The following is a 23255-nucleotide window of genomic DNA, read 5'->3' as shown; positions in this document are numbered from 1 at the left end:
GAGGGGAACTGAACAGCAGTAATAGAAAAAAAAATATCTGCCGACATCTGTAACTGAATATGTTGAAAACTAAACATTTTGAAAGTTCCCCCACGAAATCAAACCATTCACAAACATCTACACATTTTATTATGAAAATAGGACAGACATAATTTGAACACATATTTCCTTCAATCATGCAACAGAGCTGATGGACACACATGAAGACGGTGTTTTGCCGACAGTCTCTCTGCTACACCTGCAGTGCAGTTCATAATGTCTGGATGGTTTACAGGATGCCACAGTGAGGAAGTGCTGCAGACTATTCATGGTCATTAATATGAGCATGACAAATGATGCACAGTATCTGTATGTGGCTCACTGATGAAAGAGTGACTGTAGGGTTCTGAATGTGTCTGTGTGTGTGTAATTAGAGGCTTCTCTGTTGGAAGTGTGGTGTTGTTGTTGTTGTTCATTTGGCCTCCTGAGCTTTTTTGGCGCTCTGTTTCTCCTTTGCCTGGTGAGACAAGCCCAGAGACATTTTCATTAGTGTCTCCTTCATACACAGAAGTCAGCAAAAGTAATTACTGTGGAAAAACAAAAAATAAATTCCCAGTCATATTCATGGACTAAGCACCGCATGCTGTGCTTGTGAGACATCGTATCTGCCCTCTAGTGGACAGAATAAACACTGAAACAATTTTTTGTGATCATATATATCTATAAATCATTTTTCCTTCCTGTGACCCTTCACGTTGACCAAAGTCTTTCAGTTTTTGTCATTAAATGTCTCTAAAAAATAAATAGTGGTGACATCCAAGATATTAAAAATAATGTGCACGTTTTAATAAAGAGAAATAACCAATCATTTTAAAAATATAAAAGGTACTTTTTTAGGTCTTCCCAGACACTCATAAAATGACAGCAAACAGTGTTGTAGAAAGACTAATAAAAAAAAAAAAAATTACCTTCTCCACCAAAGGTATTAACTGCTGATACTCTGCCAGCGTCTTCAGTAGCTCCATGATGAAAGGAAGGTAGTTGTGCTTTCGTCGAATGTTTTCAATCTGTAAAAACAAATCAATCCAAGGAGTGAAGGACAAAACTAACTTGGTGGAAGGGAGGAAATGTATAAAACCTCTGTGGCTACAGTTCATTTAGAGGTGGCTGAAAACACTGCAGTAAATCCAGTCTCTACATTTACAATGTGCTCATGGTTTTTTCAGAGGAAAGAAACTGTGCTGTAGCCTTATGGACCATTTCCTTGTACTTCTACCACAATGACTGTGAGGTGAAATGCAGCATGTAACTGCAGGGAACATAATGCTGAGGAGAAACCCACCTTATATCTTTTAAGTTTCTGATTTTCCTCTTCAATAAGGAGCTGGTACTTGGCAATTTCTGACTGGATGGAGCTAAGAAATGTGCTGTTCTGGTCTGTGTCCATTGGTTCATCCTGGGAACAGAAAGGGAAAAAGGTTTCTATATATCCAGGATATATCCTGACTGGTTAGAGAGAGTCAATGAGGGAAGAGAAAACAAAAACCATCAGCACTCTGATGAGAGGATATTTGTTGATGAAGATGCTTAGGCTGATTGAACTCAAGCCACTTGAGTGAATCCAATATTAATTAAATTGCTGGCTTTGTGGGATTTCCAATGTTTATTAAGAAGTGGTATCATGAAATAAAGTTCCACACTTATGGTAACCATATCTATTTCTTTTAGCAACCATCTCAAAACCTGGTTTTTTGCTGACCTCCAGTGGTTGGAGGTTTAACCTTGCTGCAGTAATGCAGATACTGTATTAGATACTGCACCCAGGGTGTGATCAGTATGAGGTGTGGTTGGCTCCATGCACAACACAGCACATTTCTGTTATTGAAAATAGATGCATGGATGGAGGCATTTTCATAATAATCAAAGACAGTACAGGTGTATCTCAGTCAGTCACCACTCCTAACGGGAACAATCCATGTTTTCTTCCTAAGTGTTGCAACTCAGGACATGATTGCATCATTACACCAGGTTTTATCAAAACTGGAGTAACTGTATCGAATACATCATGTGTGTTGAGCAAATATGATGTGACGAAGAAGGCAAACAGATGAGTGGATGAAAATAACGCTCTTCAGCCACTGTTTCCACACATCAAAGTCAAGGGAGCAAAGGTCCCAATTCACTTAAATTCAAGGACCCAACATGGCAAAGTTTGAGACACAGATGAGGGTTAACTCCTTTAACAACACTACAAATTTTCATAATAAGAAGTAGCAGGTTTTACAGAAGCTCACAGACAATAATTAAAAGGAGAGAGAGGCTTGAATGTGCCAACACTTCTCAGCTGTGTTGTGTTACAGTGATGTGGTCTTTTGCTTCCTCTAAACATAGCAAAACAATATGTTGTGTAAGTTGAGTGATGAAGAGACTTATTTACAAATTGGAGAAAATGTATAAATTCATTTACTTTCCATTCATTTATGACTGTTTTCAAAAACTTTCAAGGCTTTGATTTATTTTCCCCTCAAATTCACAAACTTTCAAGGATATGGAGGACCTGTGGGAACCCTGTAAAGCACACCACAGCTATGATCTCTAACTTTTTGAAATCTGACAGCTGATTAATTTTAACATGCGGCCTCCTAGGGAGAAAGCAAAATAATAAATTATTCTGTCTCATGTCTGCTCTGGATCTAACTCTTTTGCTGCCACTCACCTCAGTAAGCTGAGTCTGGAGCTCTGCGATTTTCCTCTCATATATCATCTTTCTGTCTGACACGATGGCCATTAGGTTGAACCGGATCTCTCCTTCACTGTACCTGAGGAGGAAAACAATACAAGTTCAGTGAGAACTAGGTGTTGCACTGTCTAAGAAAAGCAAGGCAGTATTTACTGACATAGCTTCAGATCATACCATACAAAAATCTGAGTGTTTTTAAAGAAAATGAAAGATAAAATTACAGCATTAAAATTCCACTTTCATCATTGGTTAATCTAAGATTTATCTATAATAAATGCACGAAAATAATCACTTTTGTATTCTTTTCTCAATCACTGGGCGAACCGCGCTGATCCAGTCATCCTGGTTGCATGCACCTAGTAGAAAAACACAGACAGGAATAAATAACACTGCAGGTGTCCGTGGATACAGTAGCTGCAAGCACACGCTGTACGTCATCATAAAAACAGACAGTTTTAGGGGAAATGGGCTATGACCACCAAGACAAAAATTCAGCTGTGCACAGCAGGGCCTAACACCAAGGGACTTCATGCATTAAACTGCCAGTTTAGGTGCTGAAACCTTAAAGCCATAAGAGAAAAATAACAAATCACATATTTCCCGCTTACCCAAGTCAATTGGTCCCTCTCGAAGTCCATCCAGCTCGTATAGTCTGCCATTTACAGGAACATAGCTCACAAAGTGAAAGGCGTCCTCGTCCTTTGCTGCAGACTTTGCATCAAATTCAAACATTTGCTGTCTGCAAAAAATAAAAGCATGCACAAGTCATTAAATGGGAATGATTTCTGCTCCAGAATATCATAAGAATATCATAACACTACTTTAAGTCAAAATAATGATTGTAAATGTGTTGAATGTTAAAAATGTATTATCTCCAATTAAAAACGTTACTTAGTGAGTTGTGAAAGTGCTTTGCGTGAGGAAAACATTTCTTATTTGCTATTTATTAAATGGCCCATAATTTTTGCAAATGAACCAGCCTCACATGTGCATGTTTCACAAAGGTGGACTGGTGCATTAGCGACAAAATGGGCCAGTCGCTTCTCTCCAAGCTCAAATGAGGAGCTAAAAATAACATGAAGCCAATCATAGAGAGCCTCTCCAGCTGGATATGATATGAGCAGGAGCTTACCTGGCAAAGCTGTTGTGAACTTGCCGGATCACTTCAGAGTTGCTAAGAGCCAAACCTTTCATCTGAGGAGAGTGGGAGATGCACTATTAGAATGCTGACAGTATAACCCTTGCATTAAAGATGCTGTGGTGTAATGAAGCACTCTATGGAACACATTGTACATTCCTCTTCCAAGAAAGCTGAGCATCCAATCAGCATCTCAATTTCAGTAACATTACAGTTATTTTTTAAAATAAATGACTTACTATACATCTGATAAATATATGGATTTTAATATGCAACAATTCCAGCCTTGCTTGTTTTCCCTCTTAAGTGTTGCGTCTCTAAAATAACAAGGTAACAATGTCTAGCAAATTTTAGATTTTCAGAACCAAAGGAGAAGTCGAGCATCATAAATCAGTACAGCATGGTTCTCCTCAATTATCACAGGGACAGACAACTGAGTCATCTAAGGTTTTAAAAGGCAAGAGGATAAAACTGTCAGTGTTCGAGACAGAAGGGGAAATTACTATAGTGAGTTGTGCAATAAATTACTGCTCCAAGGAGGAAAGCAGGGCAAATGTTATTTTTAGAAAAAGGAATGCATAACGAATTACTTACTATGTGAATTTCAGCCTAAAGTTGGTTACACAGAACTTAATGGGATGGTTCATAGATAATATGTTACAAATAAACAGATAACAGAAAACAAATACATCCTTGAACTACATCACGCAAATCTAAACAAAATTAAACAAAACCAAAGACAGTTTTTTTGGATTCAAAACAAAAATACCATGAACTTACAGCGGCATCAAAACTCTGTGAAAACTCTCTGAACTCTGTCAGTGTGTCTCCCAGCAACATGTCAGGATGGGTACAGTTAAGCAGAACGCTGACAATCGCCTGGGTGGCACAGGCATTGTTAATGACCTGAAAACACACAAATATGCAATAATTAATTAGGCAGATAAAAGAAAACCCTTAATGATGTTTCTGATTAATTTAAACAAAGCACTTAATTTGTATCATAAATTGAATTATATAATTTTGTGGCAAAAGATTACATTTTTATGATTTTCTGCAACTCTGTGCAAACAAAGGTTCATATCTGACAATGGTATGTTAATATTTATGCCATATAGAGCAAGATCTTCCTATATTGTACTTGTTCTCACTTTTGTGCATCCTCACATTTTGTTATGAGCTGTATCCTTAATGCCATGAGCCCAGGCAATTCATTATTCAATTTGGCTGAACAACTCTGCATTCTAGATAATGATGTCTTGCACTTGCACTTTGATTTCTCTTTTGTTCTGGCCAGTACGTTGCCATCTAATGCAACCTTAATTGGCAAAATACTGATTGATTTATCATTTAAGAAGTTGTGAAAGGCATTATTCACAATTTTCTAAATATCTTTAAAGTGAGCTATTTAAAAATAATAGTCTTCTTAGGAAATATACTTCAGTAGTAAGGCAATGAGTCAAATGCATCAGGAAGAACACACTTCTGCACAAACTGAGAACAAGCCAAGATGTACAGAAGCAGATAGAGGTTGCCACTTGGTGATGAACTTATACTACAGCTGCAAATTAATAATATTTTGCTAATATAAAAGAGGTTCAATGTGTATGTTTTCTGAAATGATCCTAAACATGCCTGTTTTGCAAAGAAGATGTGGTCAAGTCTTGAATCCTGGACAATTGATCCTGCTGGCTCTTCACCTGGCTGCCACTTGAACAGGAAAATCAAGCCGTGAACTGGTCTGGAACAGAACAGATAATTAAAAGGCCTGTCTTTAGAGGGAGCATGCATGATAATGAGGCTTCACGTTTGAACATACTTCAAGTTGTCAAAGTTCTCTGGCTCCATACTCCATATCTCCTCAACCTGGGCTCCTTTGCAGCCTGATAATGACAAATGATGCATCAAACACTCATCCACACTCGGAATACCGGTTACAGTAAAAACTACATGTTCAGTAGCATCAGTTGTCGAGCAGCTTCTCTCGGTGTCGGTTTTACGGCACAACAAATGTCATCATTCATGAGCGACGATTTGTTTTCACGCGCCGTTGTTTTGAACGCTGAGTAATGCTAGCTAGTTAGCTCGCCCCAATTAAGTTAGCAACGACTGCCCACTCTTTACATGCAACTCGTCGTAAAATGCAGCGTTTGGATGGCTGTTGAAAATGCACAGCCTGTACAATATTTTTGATTCATCCCCCGTTGTATTTTCAGCGCGGGAATTAACTGGTAGCCAATGGTGGCTAATTGAGATTACCGTTAGCTGTGGAGCAGCTGGCTAACTAGCACACGTTACATTGAATGAGCAGCTAGCACTGAGCTACGAGTCACTCACCAAAACCTTTTATCAGCTCTGTGAACACCCCCGGGTCACTCTCCATCAGGCACCACTCTCCCGCGCTTCCAGCCATTCTTTACAATGTTGTTTATTCAACCTACTGCGCACATAAACAAGATGCTAATTCCCTTAGCTTAGCAGCACACCCGACAGTAAAGCTAATTTAACTGAAGCGAGTGACGTCACCGTGATGCGGTGCAACGTGGGTAATGTGGGTGCGCATGTTTTATGTTAAGACACTCACGGCAGTCAGGCGACTATCGTTTTACAAAAAAATCTTCTAAACATTAGTTGGATGTGTTTTTATAAATATACATGTGACTGTCATTGTAAAGACAATAGCTTAACTGAATAATTTTGCACGACTAAATGTCAGCTCTCTACTGAAAACAGAGCTCATATCCGCCCCCCTACGAGTATGCGGGTACAAAAATGAAGCACTCTTCGGTAAAGAAGCAAAGAAAGACGGGAGAACCTGATACTGGACTTTCATTCATATTTATAAATAATATTAAATATACATTTAACGTATCAAAAACATGGTTGTGACTTCATACATACGTCCGTTCATCAATATATTCATAATCACACTTATCAGAATCATGACTCCTTATTTATTTAGCAAAAAATCAACTACATACCTAAGATTAAATAAAACTAAACATAGATTCAGCCAAAATATCACACACTGAGACAGAATATGCTTTGGTAAGCAAGTAAACAAAAAAAAAAAACAATTTTTCGACATACAAGCTATTTAAATAAAAAAAATGTGTGATAAAATTACATTTTTCAATAAGATGTCTTTTTCAAATACTTAACACAATAAAATGTGCAAATCAAACAAAAATCTGTAGTTCTATCATTGTTACAAGATATGAAAAATTACCTCATATAAATTCCATTGATATAACATGAGTCAATACTTCTTGATGTTCCCTGTTTGATGATGCTTGATGCTTAGAGAGATCATGCTTGTTCATGACTGTAATATTCTTCAATAAAACAACCATGCAAGAGAGAAGTATTTGAAGTAGTTCCACTGTTCACAGGTTTTGTTTAAAAGATGGCAGCTTTAATAGTAATACCGTACATTCCTTGATGAAAACTTATGTGGCTTAAATATCAAGTATCTAATGCACTTTGAGAAATATATAACATAGTCCTGCTCATGCAATGTACAACTTGTAGCAAAAGATCAAGAGAACATTTAATAAATACAGGATTGAAACAAACAACAAAAACGGTTAGTCATTTAGCGGACTGAAACTGTCCGCTGCCCGAGCCCTCAGAGCTGGACGCGGCGCAGCAGGGAGCACACTGTTCGATCAAGGGCACCAACTTTCCCTGCTGATGGAGCTGTTTGGTATCAGAGCCACCCCCGATGCAGTTTCCGTTAATGAACACTCTTGGCACCTGAACACACAAATAATGCCATAACGTTAGCGCAGTGTGCGTGAGTCACAGCTTACAACCCTCTGTTATGGTGGGGTTTTTGAAAAGTACTGTTTTCACTATACAAATGGATTTTTACATTGTTATTTATATTGCATTTATGTGCCTCTGCTTTTTCCCCCCGTTTTGGTTCTTTAACTTTCACTAACATGTTTCAAATATCTGCCAACACATTTTCTACTGTCTTATATTTAACCCAAATACCAGTTTGTGAAAAGTGCAATGCAATGACTTACTGACTGACTCACTATAAAATCACTATTAAAACAACTATTTATGAAGCTGTAACTTTACATCTGAAGTCAGGAGTTGAACTGTACATCTTTTAACTTGTAAATGTCATTAACAGCTTTCACAGCCGTGGAAGAAGCAGAGAAGGGGAGACAGGAAGTTCGTAGTCATATAAAATAAAAGTGGAAAAGGTCAGTTTTTAACTCTCATTTTGCATTTTGTAACTTCCAAACCCTGTTAAGGTTCTTCAGCCTATAGTATATAGTGTTTATGTGCAGGTGACTGTTCTCTAAACATGTAATTATATGTATGTAGTACAGCATTTCATACGGGAAAACATTACATGAAATATCCAGAATATAATTACTTTCAATTTATTACTTTCAATAAATGCTGTGTATTTTCCCTTGTTAAAGAGTTAAGTCTGGGAAAAAGATTCCACTTGGTCTGCTCTTTATCTTGATTCAGATGCAGCTATTTTGAGAATGATAAATACATAATTCTTGGCTGCAGTCCTAACAAAAACTTCTTGACAAGTAACCCTAAATTCAACTTTAATGCAGAGCTGCCAGAACAAACAAGCTGTCAAATATCCCTGTTTTGATTATTTTTTTAATTAGATGCTGAAATAGCAGACTGTGAAGTTACTTGAAATTCCAATCCCAAAATATGACATGAGGTTCTTACTGTTCTGGCACCAGTCATCTGAGCTAAGGCCTCTTGCAGTCTCCTCCCATCACTGTGTTCATCCAGTTCAACCACTTTGTAGGTCGCACCGATATCACTGAACACATTCTTGGCCATTTTGCAATAAGGACAGGTGGTCTTGGAAAATATCACGACACAGTTCTGGGCCACCACCTCCTGAAAAGGCAGGTGAGAAATAAAATGTCATTAAATATCAGTTGAACACAGAAATAGACCAAACCGGGCAAAGGCTAAAGAACCTCAAAGCTGGTTTTTATTAAATATATCCGTGGTTGGTTTTTAGACAGTGAGTAAACTGTGGCAGAGAATTTATTAATTGGTGTTTGTTCACATATTGAGTTACAGATGCTACTTCTGTGTCCACTTCGTAACAGATTTGTGATTCAGGCATGCAGGAAAGCGTCAGAACAGAGGGTAATATAATAGAGAAAACCGACAAAAGATGACAGGCAATGCAACTGAATAAGAAGCAAATGAGTGTTGGTGAACTGTAGTAGACATAAGCAAAACCAAAATATGGATTTGTGTCTTGTAGAGAGATACACAGCACACTACTGTACCAAAAGGGTGTCTACTTACCTGAACATATTGTACACAGGCTGTGCTGGACAGACCCCCAGCAGTGGAGGATGTAAAATTCCCCATTCTGAAAAAAAGACAAATCACAATATTGGAGCATTCAGTATTTAAGATTACTTGGCCTTCTCTTACATTACTGCACAATAATTATATTATAATCTACTAGATTAAATGACACACACAACGAGAAATAACAGCAAATGCCCTGGTTCGTGCAATAACCTTAGAAACGTGACGATGTTACAGGAAGAGACGAACTGAATTAGCATCAAAGTAATACCTAACTGCAGGACAACTGCTAGTCTGAAAATACACAAGTCCATCGTTACGATCGTCAGTTGCGTTGTTTTACTGCTTATAACGCCAGGTATACAACTGCAGTAAGATTTATGTGCTAGGTAATCCAGGATTAGAGGCACACATGCTCTTCACCTACACTGCTAATTCGCTAAAATGAGCAGGCGGCACGCCAAATCCCATTAAAAAATTGTCAATATTAGGATGGCAAGTGAAAACGAGTGAAACTGTGTAAAACATGGCAGCAGTTGTTTAATGTTTACTCATGTAGCGATTTTAGCGTAAATCCGGGACACATTTCATACACCTCCCAGCACTTGTTTCAATTCAATTCCAGCGTGTCCCAATTGCTTTGCTGTGGCTCAGTTCAAAGCAGTGGGTGGAAGGTAACCGGGGTTATGTTAGCTAACGTTGACGGTAAAAGGCATGCCGAAGATTAAGCTTGAGATTTGTATGAAATCGTGTATTGATGATGGATCATATGTATGCCGAATTTGCCAGAGGAACCTACAGAACCGCAAAGACTACGAGCGATATGTGTTTATCTATGAAAAAGGCACGTTTAAATAGACTCAACTTTGAATTATACGAGATTACTATGAAATATTGCCGGTCGGTTACCACAAGCAGTCAAATTGAGTAGCCCTTTTCAACTTCTGGGAACCGAAAACTATGCCCAGCAATGTTTGACTACTTACGGACGTTTATATAAATATGCTTTGCTGTTTTGTTTTTGTCTTTTTTCTTTCATAATTTGCTGTTGTCGATTCATTAGATAGCAAGCTATGTTTCCAGTCAAGCTAGCGGGGTTGACCTTCGGCAGCCGGTCCATGCCACTCTAGGAAGACATCCCGCTCGAAAAAACATGGAGAAAAAAGAACAAACAGCCAAAAGATAATCGAGCTGTTGGCCTGGATGAAACATGCGGTTAGTGTACAAACAGTTCCGCAGTTACACACCGCCCTGCCTGTTTCTGTGGCCTCGCTTTCGCCTGTTATTTGCACTGTTTATGTATGAAGCCTACCTTACGTGACCAACGGAAGCAGTTTCTGACGCAAGCCGCAGTTTGAACGTAACGTAACGTACGTAACGTCAACGTCACAATGTGTCAACCATGTGACCACGGAGGCTGGCATGATAAAGGTACATTGTAGTACAGTGTAGTAGTAGTATAGTATACTGTATTTGCTTCCATACAGGACGCCATTAGCTCAATTAACGTCTGAGAGAGTTTGTGTTTAGAAGACAGTAAAGATTGATTTAGATGTTGCTGTTCCCAAGCGACCTCACGACCTAAAACATTAGATATATTATTAATATCATATATTCAGAATGTATGAGGGGTGTGAACTGACAGTCTCATCAATATCTCATCCACTCAATCTTAAATATTTAAATTTTACCCAAAGCAAAGAACAGCAGGCTCTGATTTTGTAAATACATTGTAATGGATAAATATCAGATCCACTTTGCAAGACATTTTATGAAACCCTGCACATTTAAAAAAAACGTCTTTGAATAAAAATAATATATAATATTTAAATATAAATGTATATACACTGTAAATAATTATCTATTATCCTGTTTAATATATGAGACATGTTTTTTGACAAACAGAAATGTGGCTAAGACTCAATGTTGAATTGTAGATTTGTATTTTTTCTTATTTTTTAATCTTGGCTTTTTAGAGATGTTTTTCTCCTCCTCTCTGTGCTGGGCTGGTCCAAGGATGTGGTGCGGTCAAACTACCAAGTAGCCTCCATTTGAAAGAGGAAGAGATTGCACCAAAACATACTTGCATCTATATTGTTGATGTATTTATCAGTACCAGATTCTGACAGGATTTAGTATAATACTAACATTAATTATAGTAACATTGATAGGTGACATCCCAATGTCAGGGCCTACTTGAGTAAAACATAACTTGTGCTGAGTGTGTTGAGGTCAAAGAGAGCAGCCGAACTCCAGCAGAGAGAAGAGATAACTTCCTTCAGTCATCCCACTCCGTATGTGCAGCACAGGCACCAGTGCTGGTACACATTCAGATTATTTCTTCCTTCATCCTCAAAGAGTTTTATTTCCCCCCCTCTTCAAACACAGGTTGAAATGCATTAGTTCAGAATTAACTGCTCCCCATTCACCACGTCAGCCCAGAAATGGCTCACAGGCTGGGGAATCAATCACAAACCTAAAGATATCTGATGAGGCAGCACCGAACTGCTTCACTTCAAATACCTTTTTTTTTTTTTTCCTTTTTTTGTCAAAGCCAACAGAGAAATGTATCATTTCAGAATGGATTCACACCATCAAAGAGATCTACAGCTTTGCCCTGGAGTGGGTAATATCCTGACACAAAGCCAGAAGTATTACGAAAGACAGTGAAGAATAGCATTAGGGTTCAAATACCTGCTCACAGCATGATACATATGATGTCAGACAAGAAGGAATGGATAAAATAGTCTGAGCGTTTCCACAACCCATTTTGGTCAGGGTGGATCAGGCTTCAACATAAAGCTACAGTCTTTGCCTTCCTGTCTGGATTTTAAGGTGTAAACCCTTTTCCTCCATATAAAAAGGTAAGTGCTTCTTTTCGGAGGAACCTTTCATCTATCATCTTCATGCAAGAGTGTGTGTGTTTAGATTACACTTCCTCCCAGTAGATAGAGCCAACATAACCTGCACTGGGGTTATATACTTTATCAAAGGTTGGTCATGGGGCAAGGGAAAAACTGATTTTTACTGGCCAGCCAAAGGGTTGCCATGGAAACGAACACCACCTCTCACTAAAAGGCATGTAACTTCTGAATAGATGTCATATATGCCATGTCATATCATCAGATCCTGTGTTCCTAGGTAGAAAAAGAAGCACATAGTCTATTATTAAGTATTGTGGAGGCACTTTTAGCTCACACTGGTTTTGACATAACTGTCATGTAACATTTTTCAAATACAGCTGTAGATAGACAGAGCCAGGGTTATAAAATACCTTTCCATGTTGTTGGTGAGAGGATATAATAATCACCTAAAATGAGATTTAAAAAAAAGCATTTTTCATGTCCCATTTCAGGCACAGTTAGGGAAATGTGTGCAACCCCCTATCATGTAAACAAGGCTGGCAATGAGGCACGGAAAAAACATTTCAGGCTGCAATGAATTTTTGACATGTGGAACCAGGATTTGTTGACAAATTGGTGGTGGATGTATTCGCTCTGCTCAGCCATCAGGCCATTTAATTTATATTACATGTGATGGAAATGTCACCATAACACTCATGTAGTCTCCTGGCACAGATGTACAGTATGTACTGGGATGCATACAAATTTACATCAGCTAGATATATTAAAAAGCATTTAATATGCCCATCCACGTAAACTCTAATTGTGTAAAATCTGTGCAAAAACATGAGACAATTTGGGCTACGGTCACAATATAGGGGTGGTGATGATGATAGGGTTTGAATGTACAGTATGTAACTTATGCCTGTATGGGTTTCTCAGTAAACACAACAACAACAAAAGACGGAAATTGGTGATGTCCTTAAGTAGCGTAGGATCATGGAAGCTGCTGTCTTCACCACTCTTACCGTAAGCTTAACTCTTCCAGTTTGGATTCCTTCAGTGTCAGTTGTTCAGGAGTTTTTTTTTTTTTTTTTCTGAATTATCTACAGTCTCCTCCTCTCAGATTCAAACAGACCAGGTGATTATAACCAGTAACAACACTGAATAAATCAGTTTCACTTTTGAAGTCAGTGTTTCACCAACGTTAGGGAAGGCCTGGTGAGCTGAGACTTATGAACCAGACATTCAGGAGGTTTTTGCTGGCAGCAAAATTATCCGCAGAGCTGTCCTCCTCTCCATAACACACTGACCAGGGGATTAAAACCGGTAGAAACAACGACTAAAGCAGCCTCATCGACGCTGTTCAGGAGAGGCAGGACGTCTTGGAGGGGCTGGGAGCTGAGATGCCTAACATTTGCTTGGCTTTCTTCTCTGATAACTTAAGATCCAGACGTCCGATGACTAAAATCCTTCATCCGGTTAAAATACATATTTGAAAACTTTTTTTAAAATCAATAAATCAGTTATTCAGAAAACAGACTCACTGTTGTTTGTCTCTGGAAAAGAATGAGCAGCCGTTAGTGTGATCTATATCACACATCTCACATTAGCCCACTGACGCTTCACTTTGACAAATTAGAGCCTGCATGGGGTGGGTTGTTGACACTGCCTCTTCTGGTTTAACACTTGTTTGCGAGACAAATATGTGCAAGACATTCACAATGTGTTCAGCAAGTGGGCTTCATTTTATCATTTTCTTTCCCCAGTCAAGGTCATGTGAGGTTAGAGCCTGTCCCGGCAATACTTCATGTTGTGCAGCAGACTGACACCCATGGGAACCTGTTCATGGACTGGAAAACTGTCCATCACAGCGCAAGTACGGTCGCATTCATCCGTATCAGCAATTCAGCGCCTCAAATCCGCCTCATGTGGGTCGGTGGACGATAGCCACGCAAACACTGGGCACATGTTCTCCACAGGGAGGCCACGCAAATTCCACACACCATGTTCACAACCACTCAGCTGGCCCCTCGTACAGAGCAGGGAGACGTGCTATAGGTTAAATGTGGGGCACGCATTTTCAGTCAGACTCACCTGGACGGATATTCACAGAGTTGCACTCGGTTGTTCATGTGAAAAGTGACAGAAATAGTTGTATCAGCAATGAAGAAAAAAAGAGAGAGAGAGAGAGAGAGAGAGAGAGAGTAGTTCAAACCCAGGCTCCTTTCTCACCCCCACAGAGTTGGCCAATCAAAGCGTGAAGTGGGGGTGAATGTCAGATTGTCGGTTTTGGAAAGTTACCCGCGCCACCACGACCCGACAAACACTTCTGAAGGAGCACACTTGCCACATTAAGGGATATACAAACGTCTTTTTAGGTGAGAAAAGTGAGAGTGATGAGTGGGATTATGATTAAGCATTTTCATTTATAAAATCAAACAGGCCTCAAAAAAAAAAAAAGTTTAATTGAAATCATATCCTTGCATGTTTGCAAAATATTGATCTTTTGATGTATTTTTGCCTGCTTTGACAAATGCTGTGAAAATAAAATCGTCCCTAGTTTTATGTATTTTCAACACGTATCATTTTATTTCTCTCATCTCGACATCTGAGGGCAGAAAGAGGTGAGCTTTCAGGTGTTTGCAGCGTCTCAGATTCTCTACACAATTATATTTCTTCCAGAGTTAGCAGTTGCTCGAGGCCGAGTAGCTTGATACTAAAGAAAAATCTCAATTGTAATCTCCATTGATCAAAACATAGCTCTCGGCCACTGTGTGATTGAGTGCTGTGGAGTTTCTGCTTAACAGGCAATTGGCAAAGTGCATAATAACTCATTTTTAGTCAGTTCATCAATAAGCTAACACTAAAATCTATAGCACTTATCGTGAGGATAAGTAAAGCATGTGTCACTGTGATTTTTCACTCCATGTGAGTTTCAGTCAGGGATGGAGCCGAGCTGCAGCCAGATTCCCTATTTTTATGTGTTGAGAAAACTGTCAGTCAGGGCTGGCCACAGTCAGGCCAGCCTGGGCTCATTCCAAGTCTGCTTAAAACCAGGTCCAGAAGAGTTGAGACTGAGCCAACACCATGATCAGAGAAAATCAGGACCTACAATATTAAAGGCCAAGACTGGTTATAAAAACTGTGCTGGAGGGATTTTTCCAAATGTAAGACACTATTCAAATCAAGAGTGATTTTTTAAAATTATAATATTTCCCTAACCTCAACCAAGAGCTGTGAGTTTATTAAAGTGGATTAGTGCTGTAATCACTGCAAATGGACAAGTTCATATATTTTGGTGGAAAACAAAATATGTTGTCTATGAACATTTCACTGATATGTTCAATATCAACATATGTGTGGCAGATATATTAACAACATCATTACCAGCAGGACTGGTATTGCTTTCATGTCTGCATGTGTGTGTCATCACGGCAAAATGTGGTTGTGGAAGCAGCTACTGTAGCGGGAACTACCACGGAGGCAGTTTTGAGAACTTTGGCAGGTGTTATACTTCTGTCTGTCATTGGAAAGATCTTTGATTTGATGAGTGACAGTGTTGCAACTTTGATAAGATACAGTCGCGAAACTTAGCTGCATCATCGTGGCATCATCGTAGCTGACATCAAAACGAAGGCTGAGCTAGAAGATGGGTGTGGTCCGACCCATGAGTACTGACCACTGAGTACTTGTTTCTGCATTTGCGAGATTGTCCTCCTGTAAAAAACGAGCCCATAGGTCATTTATGTAGCAGGGTATTATAACTCATAGTTACGTTTTGCTATTGCTATTGCTAGGCAATATCTTGTGGTAGTAATAATTATGACAGGAGCAAAGGGAAAAGTGCAGTGACGTAGTTTATAGAGTGACAAAGTCCACGTCAGGAGGAGGTTGGGGTGGATGGATGGGTCAACAAAACACAAACGACCTGTATGGTTGTTCAGCTTAGAGGAGTTGTTGGTGTGAGCTGTTGTAAATTTGCTGAATGTTAACATAATTTCTAGGAAACATGAATAATATAATGAATAAACATAAGAAAATGAAAGACATCGAAAAATGGACCCGGAGACCAGACTCAAGCGCAACCACAGCCCCACATTCAGCTAAAAATAGAGACTCCTTTGTTCAGGTGACAGCGAGCAGGTTGTAGGAGCACACAGGGTCAGTGAGATAAAATGAGACAATGCTGCCCCATTTCTCTCTGATTTCTTTGGTCTCAGGCAGCTTAAATTCACACCAGGGGGCTTTAAAAATCTTTGCATGGCAAGTGATAATCAGTTTTGATGGATCAAGCCAAGCTCCTGCTATAGGGGGGAGTGTTTTTTTCTGAGTCTCCTGCTCTATTGTTGACTGCTTATCCAACCATTGGCCTTTAAAGCAGAGTGGCCTCCCAGAGCAAAACAACAGATACTATGGCAGCAATATATTTCTCAGACAGAACAATTTATGGGACCATCACTATTAATCATTGCTGTGGAAGGGAAGATTGCCTAACTCATCCAGAGCCCCCATAGAAATGTAATTCTCCCACTGCCTCAAGTGCTTATAGGGGTGAGCTGCAGATGCATTTTGCCCACGCTCGGACTCGGCCCTACACTGGCATGGCAATAAGCTGTGGTGATTTAATATTCGTTTGCTGCATGCATTTTCCTCGGACGTGTAATCAGTCCACAAGGTTCTCCAAGAGGCTGTCATGAATCTCGCACACCCCATACCCCCAACACCCCCTCCTGTAGACAATCACGGGCTCGCCAGCAGGACATGGCAGATCCAGCAGCCATTCCTGATTACACCCATGACTCAGGTTGCCGATTGGCTGTCAGGGTGCAATCACGCATACAGTTTGTTTTCTTTGTTTTCATTTCTCTGGTTTTTTTTACGGATGTCTTTGGTGGAGCATTGTCTCAGGAAACTTTGTCACAATGATTGAAAGTGATGTTTTGAAATGCAAATACATGCGCACAAAAAGTGAGGGAAACACTGAAGGTATTATTCTGGGAATAAATGTATCCAGAAGAGAGAGAAACAGGCAGTGGTTTAAAATTGACATTAAAAAGATGATGTGGTCGGATATGGATTTAAAGTCACATACTCTGTTTTGCCTTTCACGAGCCTGAAGCTTGCATATTTAATGTACGTGGTTGACTCAAAGTGGACGATTACTTCCTTCCATTGCCACTATACTGGCACATGAAAAAGGACTAAATTTCCAAAGTAATGTGTTTCCATCCATCATTTTTCCTATTAAAGCCCAGGTAGCTTAATTAAGTTAAACTATAAAGACTTGGGAAACTGTGGACTGCACAAAATGGAGGAAAATCTAATTCTGATGAAGTTCTTTTACACTGTTGAGTACAGTGGCCCTGAGAGCTCAGTGCACTGCAGCTCAACAAGAAAACATATGCAAACAGACAAAACACAAGCAAATTCAGACAACACTCCTCATCAATTTGACAACACATGTGACATAAAATACTCACAACACAACCAAACAACCAAGCTGCAAATAAGCCTACTCACACCACGACGACAGTGTTTCAAGGGGACACAAATAATGATGAACCCCGGTGGGACACAATGGCATAGATATATTTTAATACATGTATGATAATATATCTATATACACTTCTTGTTCAATGCTTTCAACTTCAAAAGTCACAAATTTGTATAATAAACATGAATAATAATGTCATAACTGACACTTATCAATCATAAAGATTGACCTCTTACATAATCCACTGACTCTTTATTGTTTTAGAGCTTATAAAAAGACTCATCAAGATCAATATACATCAGAGTATACAGAAGTGTTTTTCAACTCTAAACATAACTTTGTATCATTACTAATGAATCGCAGTTCATAACCTCAAAACAAGGTGATTTCAGTCCAAACAGTTGCTTCATCCCAGTGCTCCTTTATGAACGGTGTGGTGTGTGTCTTTATGTGAATGTTTTAGAGAGGACATGGACTCTCAGAGACCATCAGAGACCTTTGCGTTTCTTGAATGAGCAATGAAAACACGAGTTTTCAGACAGCACTTTATGGCAGAATGTTTTTCTTCATTTATGAGAAACATTTTCCAGGTCTGGACACAGGCTGTTTATTTTTTCAACTATAAATGAACAGGAAGCCAAACCTCTCAAAAACTAGAATTACCGCCTTGCAGTTTTATGCCTTTGCGAACCAGCTGAGTTGCAGGAAATATGGTCACAATCTCCCCTTCCTGAGATACACAGTTGAATAATAGCTGGAAGTGTTTTTGCAAAACATTATGATTGACCTTTGACCCTTTGGAATGTATTTTTTTGATTTCATTTAATTGGAAAATGTCATTTAATTTTATTCTGATAGACATTTAAAGTAGAGTTAGCGTTTGTGTCATAATTAGTGTATGAATTTGTGAGTTATGACCAAAAATGTGTTTTGTGAGGTCACAGTAACCTTGACCTTTGACCTTTGATCACCAAAATCTAATTAGTTAATCCTTAAGCTCTAATGAATGTTTGTGACAAATTTGCCAAAAGAAGAAAATCCTCAAGGTATTACTATCTCGTTCAAGCAAATGGGATGAGACAGACAACCTGAAACCATAATGCCTCTGACTCTGGCGGTCACCTGCGTGGAGGCATAAAAAACTAGCAACATCTCAGTAACATTTTGATGGAACGTCTCCAAATTTGGCACAAACATTCACTTGGACTCAAAGATGAACTGATTAGATTTTGGTGGAAAAGGTCAAAGTTCAAGGTCACTGTGACCTAAAAAATATGTTTTTGGCCATAACTCATCAATTCATACACTAATTATCACAATTTAACTCAAATGTCTATTAGGATAAAAGGAGGTGATGACATTTTATATCCAAAGGTCAAAGGTCAACTTCACTGTGACATCATAATGTTCTGCTAAAACACCTCTGGCTATTATTCAACTCTGTATCTCAGGAAGGGGAGACTGTGAACATATTTCCTGCAACTTGGCTGGATGAGACCTACAAATGCAAGGCTGTAATTGTAGGTTTCTTTTTTGTTTTGTATTGTTTTGTATTGTTTTGTATTGTTTTGTATTGTTTTGGGATGGTTTTGGTTTTTACAATTACAGATCAAAATGTCACAGCACAGCTACAACAATGAGGACAACTTGTCCAAGATAACAGTACAATGTTGAATAATGGCACAAACATGTTTTCTTATTTTCCAGAAAAACAAGTTGTCATCTGGATGAAGGATTACACTGAAGAAAATCAGGAACATGTGTCCACTGTTCTATTTGTAGGGTTTAAATGAATTCTGTGCTCCTCTCCTGCTCATGTGTCATCTTTAGTTTTTAAATGTCTCGGCTGAGAGATTGGACACGGCTCGTTCCTTCCCTAAAACAAATGTCAACATCAGTGGCACAGCCCATCTCAGCTGACATTTGTTTTAGGGAAGGTCATGACAATGTGTCAAGTAAGTATTCTCCTGACCACTGTCAGCACGAATTGCTGTTTTTGTTGTTGCTGAGGGGACGGGTGGAGGGACGGCAGTTGACACAAATTGGATTGGTGGCATGTCAGGTTAGTGTTTAGAAGTCTAAAACGGACAGGTCCCAATTCTTTTGACTGTGTGTGCGAGAGAGACAGAGGTTGTATGTGTGTGGGAGGAGGGTGGGGTGGGTTTTTCTTGTTATTCAGGATGGACGCTGGCCGGTGTGTGTCTCTGCGATAGGAGAGGCAGACACCAGTTGTTTTAGTGGCCTGAGGTGTCGGAAGAGATTTCACAGCTCCTTGAGCACAGTAATCCTGGAGCTCTTGATACAAGATGGCAAATAAAAGGGCCCCCTGGAAGATGCTGAAACACTTACTGAACGCTGCATCCACTGATCTGTATCGCTCCACAACGTGACGTGTTATTGTTCCCTAAAAATAAGGTCAACAGCTTCTTCCTGCACAGTGTTATTTTCTCTGAATTGATTAAATACATTTATTTATTTTTTACCTCATAACAGCTCATACAAGCTGCACATGAAAATAGTAATGCATGAATACAGTAATTAAATTATATATATAAATCAGAAGCAGTGCTGGGTATCAAAAATACGCTGTATATATATGTATATATATATATATATGTATATTTATAAGATTATTTGTGTAGTTAGGGAGTTCTTGACCTCGTGTTCAGTAGATTTACTCCATAGTCTACTCATAGTCTTCAAAAGACTGTGTAATGTGTATGTGTATTATGTAATGATGAATACATATTGACTGAATTTTTGGAGCCATGAGGAATTGTTTCCAAACTGCTGCTTCTTGTAATATATTATTCATTAATAAATGATAAAGTAGTTCCTTATTTATTTCAAAGTCTGAGGTACATTATAGTTTAAAGGTGAGTTCAGCCATTAAAATACATTTAAAGCATTTGAATTTTTTTCCTCTTCCAGTTATTGACTGATTTTTTAACACAATGTACAGTCCAAGGTATGAATGCATTATAAGAAAATGCACATGGCCTGGGCATCAAAATGTTTTTGATATATCATACACACTTTCTTTCAACATTAAAAAAATGTGAGAGGAACTGGCTTTAATTTCACATGGTGGAACCTGTACTGTGTCGAGTCTGAGTCACAGCCAAACAAGGTGTGTTTGGTGTAATTCTGGTTTTAAACTGAGGAGGGCAGAGTTGCTTTGTTGAATTGCTCAAAAGCCAAAACTGCAGTGACAAAACCTGACAATGAATTTTTAAGTCTCACGAAAGGACCTGATCAGTTGATAAGTGAAAAACTTTGCTTGTGTCTGAAACAGCTGAACATGTTTGACACTTTGAGGAAATCTGTTCAGTTCATACTTACCATCTACAGTAATTTGCTTTGGGTTGATTTTACCTAATACATGCATTTTTTTCTAATTTAACCCCAGATTTGAATGCACAAATGGGGCATAAACAGGACTGTTACCAATACACTTATCTTGTGCACAGTAGTTCCACACATCAGGGGGAAAAATGCAGCATTTATCTCTAATAATCCTCGACCCCTGAGGCTCAGTAGGCCAAGGTAGATAAGTAAACGGCCTGTCGCTGCTGCTGTTCCTGTGTGGGTGGCCTGCAGCAATCACAGATGACGTCCTGTTGGCTGTGGAAGCTGGCGATCCATCTTCCCCCCAACTCTATCTTCTTCTTCTTCCTCTTCTTCTTCCTCTTTTTCTCTCTCTCTCTTATCTTTCTTATGAATCCTTCCACCCTCCCAGTGCAGTTTTATCAGTTGGCCTCAGACCCCCCCAAGCAGAGTGCCAGGTCTCTATGTGTTGCTTTATCTCGAGCAGGAATTATGTTGACCTTGCAGCAACTTAAACACTTTATCAAAAGCACAATAATCTTATTCTCAAGAAAGTGAATCAGCAAAAAAAACCCCCAAGATTCTGTATATAAACGAGCTGCGAGCCCGCGGGTCTCCAGGTTGACACTGCAGGGTTACGGCGCTGCTGGCCTCAAGTCAAAGACAGCAAGGTTTCAGCACGCTGAGCCTTGTTGTCCTCAAAGAACAAAAATAGAGCAAGATGTTTTTTTTATTTTATCCATCCATAATTGCTTACAGTGGAAAAGACACTTAATTAATTAATGTTGTCCAATGTAATAGATCAGGTACCCGAAAATAAATGTTAGTGTGTGTATTATTTATTCCCTCTGAAGGAAAAAAAAAGTGTGACTGACAGTGAATCCTTTCATATTGCCAAAGAATTTCACCTATGTTATTTTTACATGTGGTGTTGAGACGGGCTGATCTTCTACAACAGGATTACAGGCGTTTGATCAGAATGAATGGTCGGGCACTGTCTGTTCCTATAAGGACTGATGATTGACAGATTTTATTTTTTTTTTCCCTCAAAAGATTTTACATTTGTTACAAGTCCTCTCTGATAATAAGACGCTCCCTGATGCATCTCTGAGACGACTCTTCTTCATAGGATCCACAATCCACTCATCACTTTCTTCTCCATGCACTTCTCTTATCTGCTGGCTCTGCCTCTTGTTGTTTTATCCCAACATTTCACAGACTGTGTTCACTCTGCATCTGAAAGTGTATCAGCACCGTGTTTTTTTTTGGGGGGGGGGGGGGTTTACCTTTACAGGTGGTACAAATCTGTTGTTGCAGGGCTGTGAGGATAGAGAATGAATCCTAAAGCAAATGACTCTGTATGAGCCTGCATTTGCATGGAAGACATGATATGCAAAAAACAAACGGACATTTTGCAGTGAAATTGGAGACTACTGGTGAATCTGATCAATGCATTGGTATATTTTTGTAAGTGAAAACTGTGCCCTCTTTTTTCTTTTTTTTTCTTTTCTAAAATTACTTCTCTTTTGGCCACCTACAGCATCTTTGGGTGAACAGTACACTTTTACTTTTACTCCAGTGGTTCCCAACCTGTGGGCTGTAAGGTTATTGCAAGTCAGCCCATCCGAGGCAAAAAGTGGAGTATCAAAATGCATAGCTGGTTAGCAACAGGAAGGATTAAAAGGAAAGAGTCAAGAGACACATCGTTAATTAACAAATGATCTATACACCATCAAATAAAAAAGAGAAATTGAGCTTCCTCTGCTTTCAATTATCCTTAAAATAAAAAGTGCTCTAAGGCATCATTTGGCCTACGTATTGATACGGGGTCGGACATGGGCCACCAACATTTTTGAGATTTTCAAAAGGGCCATAAGTTGGGAAAGGTTGGGAACCACTGATTTAAACAATGGAACTACGAAACATGGGCAGCACTGTGTCGCTCTTCCCCTGGTCAAAAATTTCCTCCTACAATCCGAAGACACTTTAGGTTAAATAGCGACTGTAAATTTTATATTTTTAATTGTAACTATATTCACTGAATGCAGTTTATAAGGAACAGCATTCAAGTACTGGGCTAAGAAATTGGGTAGAAATTATGAATATATACAGCTAAACTGCAACATCAATATACTATGTAGGAAATATAACTGCTGGCTGGATTATGAATGAAGTGTTACATTTATCAACAGCAGCGGTGTCGCTAGGAGTTTTGGTTGGGGACGACGGAGGATGTACAAAGTGTACAACTATGACACCAGAGACTGAGATTCACATTGAGATTCACGCTCAGATAATCTCTAGGAGGCAGAGTTGGATTAGATCCTCCCTTTGCTCTCCAAACAGCCTCAGTTCTTCATGTCACGGATTCAGCAAGATGTTGGAAACATTCCTCTAAGATTCTGCTCC

General features: G+C 39.1%; 2 protein-coding genes across 6 annotated transcripts; both read right to left on the bottom strand.

The window, feature by feature from the left end:
- Positions 1 to 112: 112 nt before the first annotated feature.
- On the bottom strand, positions 113 to 6391 carry uchl5 (ubiquitin carboxyl-terminal hydrolase L5). The gene is made up of 11 exons (XM_071486327.1): positions 6195 to 6391; positions 5677 to 5740; positions 5493 to 5598; positions 4638 to 4763; positions 3852 to 3913; positions 3328 to 3458; positions 3012 to 3075; positions 2696 to 2798; positions 1322 to 1435; positions 948 to 1046; positions 113 to 496 (listed from the first exon to the last, which is right to left on the bottom strand). The coding sequence occupies exons 1-11, from the start codon at positions 6268 to 6270 to the stop codon at positions 452 to 454; spliced, it is 990 nt and encodes a 329-aa protein (XP_071342428.1). The 5' UTR covers positions 6271 to 6391; the 3' UTR covers positions 113 to 451.
- Positions 6392 to 6679: 288 nt separating this feature from the next.
- Positions 6680 to 10554, bottom strand: glrx2 (glutaredoxin 2). Of its 5 annotated transcripts, none has more exons than XM_071486331.1 (4): positions 10492 to 10554; positions 9171 to 9237; positions 8571 to 8747; positions 6680 to 7613 (listed from the first exon to the last, which is right to left on the bottom strand). In XM_071486331.1, the coding sequence occupies exons 2-4, from the start codon at positions 9234 to 9236 to the stop codon at positions 7449 to 7451; spliced, it is 408 nt and encodes a 135-aa protein (XP_071342432.1). In that variant the 5' UTR covers position 9237; positions 10492 to 10554; the 3' UTR covers positions 6680 to 7448. The 5 variants fall into 5 exon arrangements, with proteins under 5 accessions (XP_071342432.1, XP_071342431.1, XP_071342433.1 ...); XM_071486330.1 differs by having other exon boundaries at positions 10282 to 10498; XM_071486332.1 differs by lacking the exon at positions 10492 to 10554 and adding an exon at positions 10427 to 10464 and having other exon boundaries at positions 6798 to 7613.
- Between the last annotated feature and the right edge of the window lie 12701 nt (positions 10555 to 23255).

This window comes from Trachinotus anak, unplaced genomic scaffold (genome assembly GCF_046630095.1).
Source record: "Trachinotus anak isolate AG129_WGS33_773 ecotype Australia unplaced genomic scaffold, CSIRO_AGI_Tana_v1 ptg000010l, whole genome shotgun sequence".
NCBI lineage: Eukaryota > Metazoa > Chordata > Actinopteri > Carangiformes > Carangidae > Trachinotus > Trachinotus anak.
This window is presented reverse-complemented; position numbering and strand designations above follow the sequence as displayed.

Excerpts from the sequence above, each read along its gene's own strand:
- glrx2 (XM_071486328.1), bottom strand. The coding sequence starts at position 10,299 with ATGGACCGGCTGCCGAAGGTCAACCCCGCTAGCTTGACTGGAAACATA. Across the intron at positions 9,238-10,165 it reads GCATATTTATATAAACGTCC|AATGGGGAATTTTACATCCT; the intron begins GTAAGTAGTCAA and ends TCTTTTTTTCAG. Across the intron at positions 8,748-9,170 it reads CCTGTGTACAATATGTTCAG|GAGGTGGTGGCCCAGAACTG; the intron begins GTAAGTAGACAC and ends CTGCCTTTTCAG.
- uchl5 (XM_071486327.1), bottom strand. The coding sequence starts at position 6,270 with ATGGCTGGAAGCGCGGGAGAGTGGTGCCTGATGGAGAGTGACCCGGGG. Across the intron at positions 5,741-6,194 it reads AGAGCTGATAAAAGGTTTTG|GCTGCAAAGGAGCCCAGGTT; the intron begins GTGAGTGACTCG and ends TGTCATTATCAG. Across the intron at positions 2,799-3,011 it reads ATTGAGAAAAGAATACAAAA|GTACAGTGAAGGAGAGATCC; the intron begins GTGATTATTTTC and ends TTTCCTCCTCAG.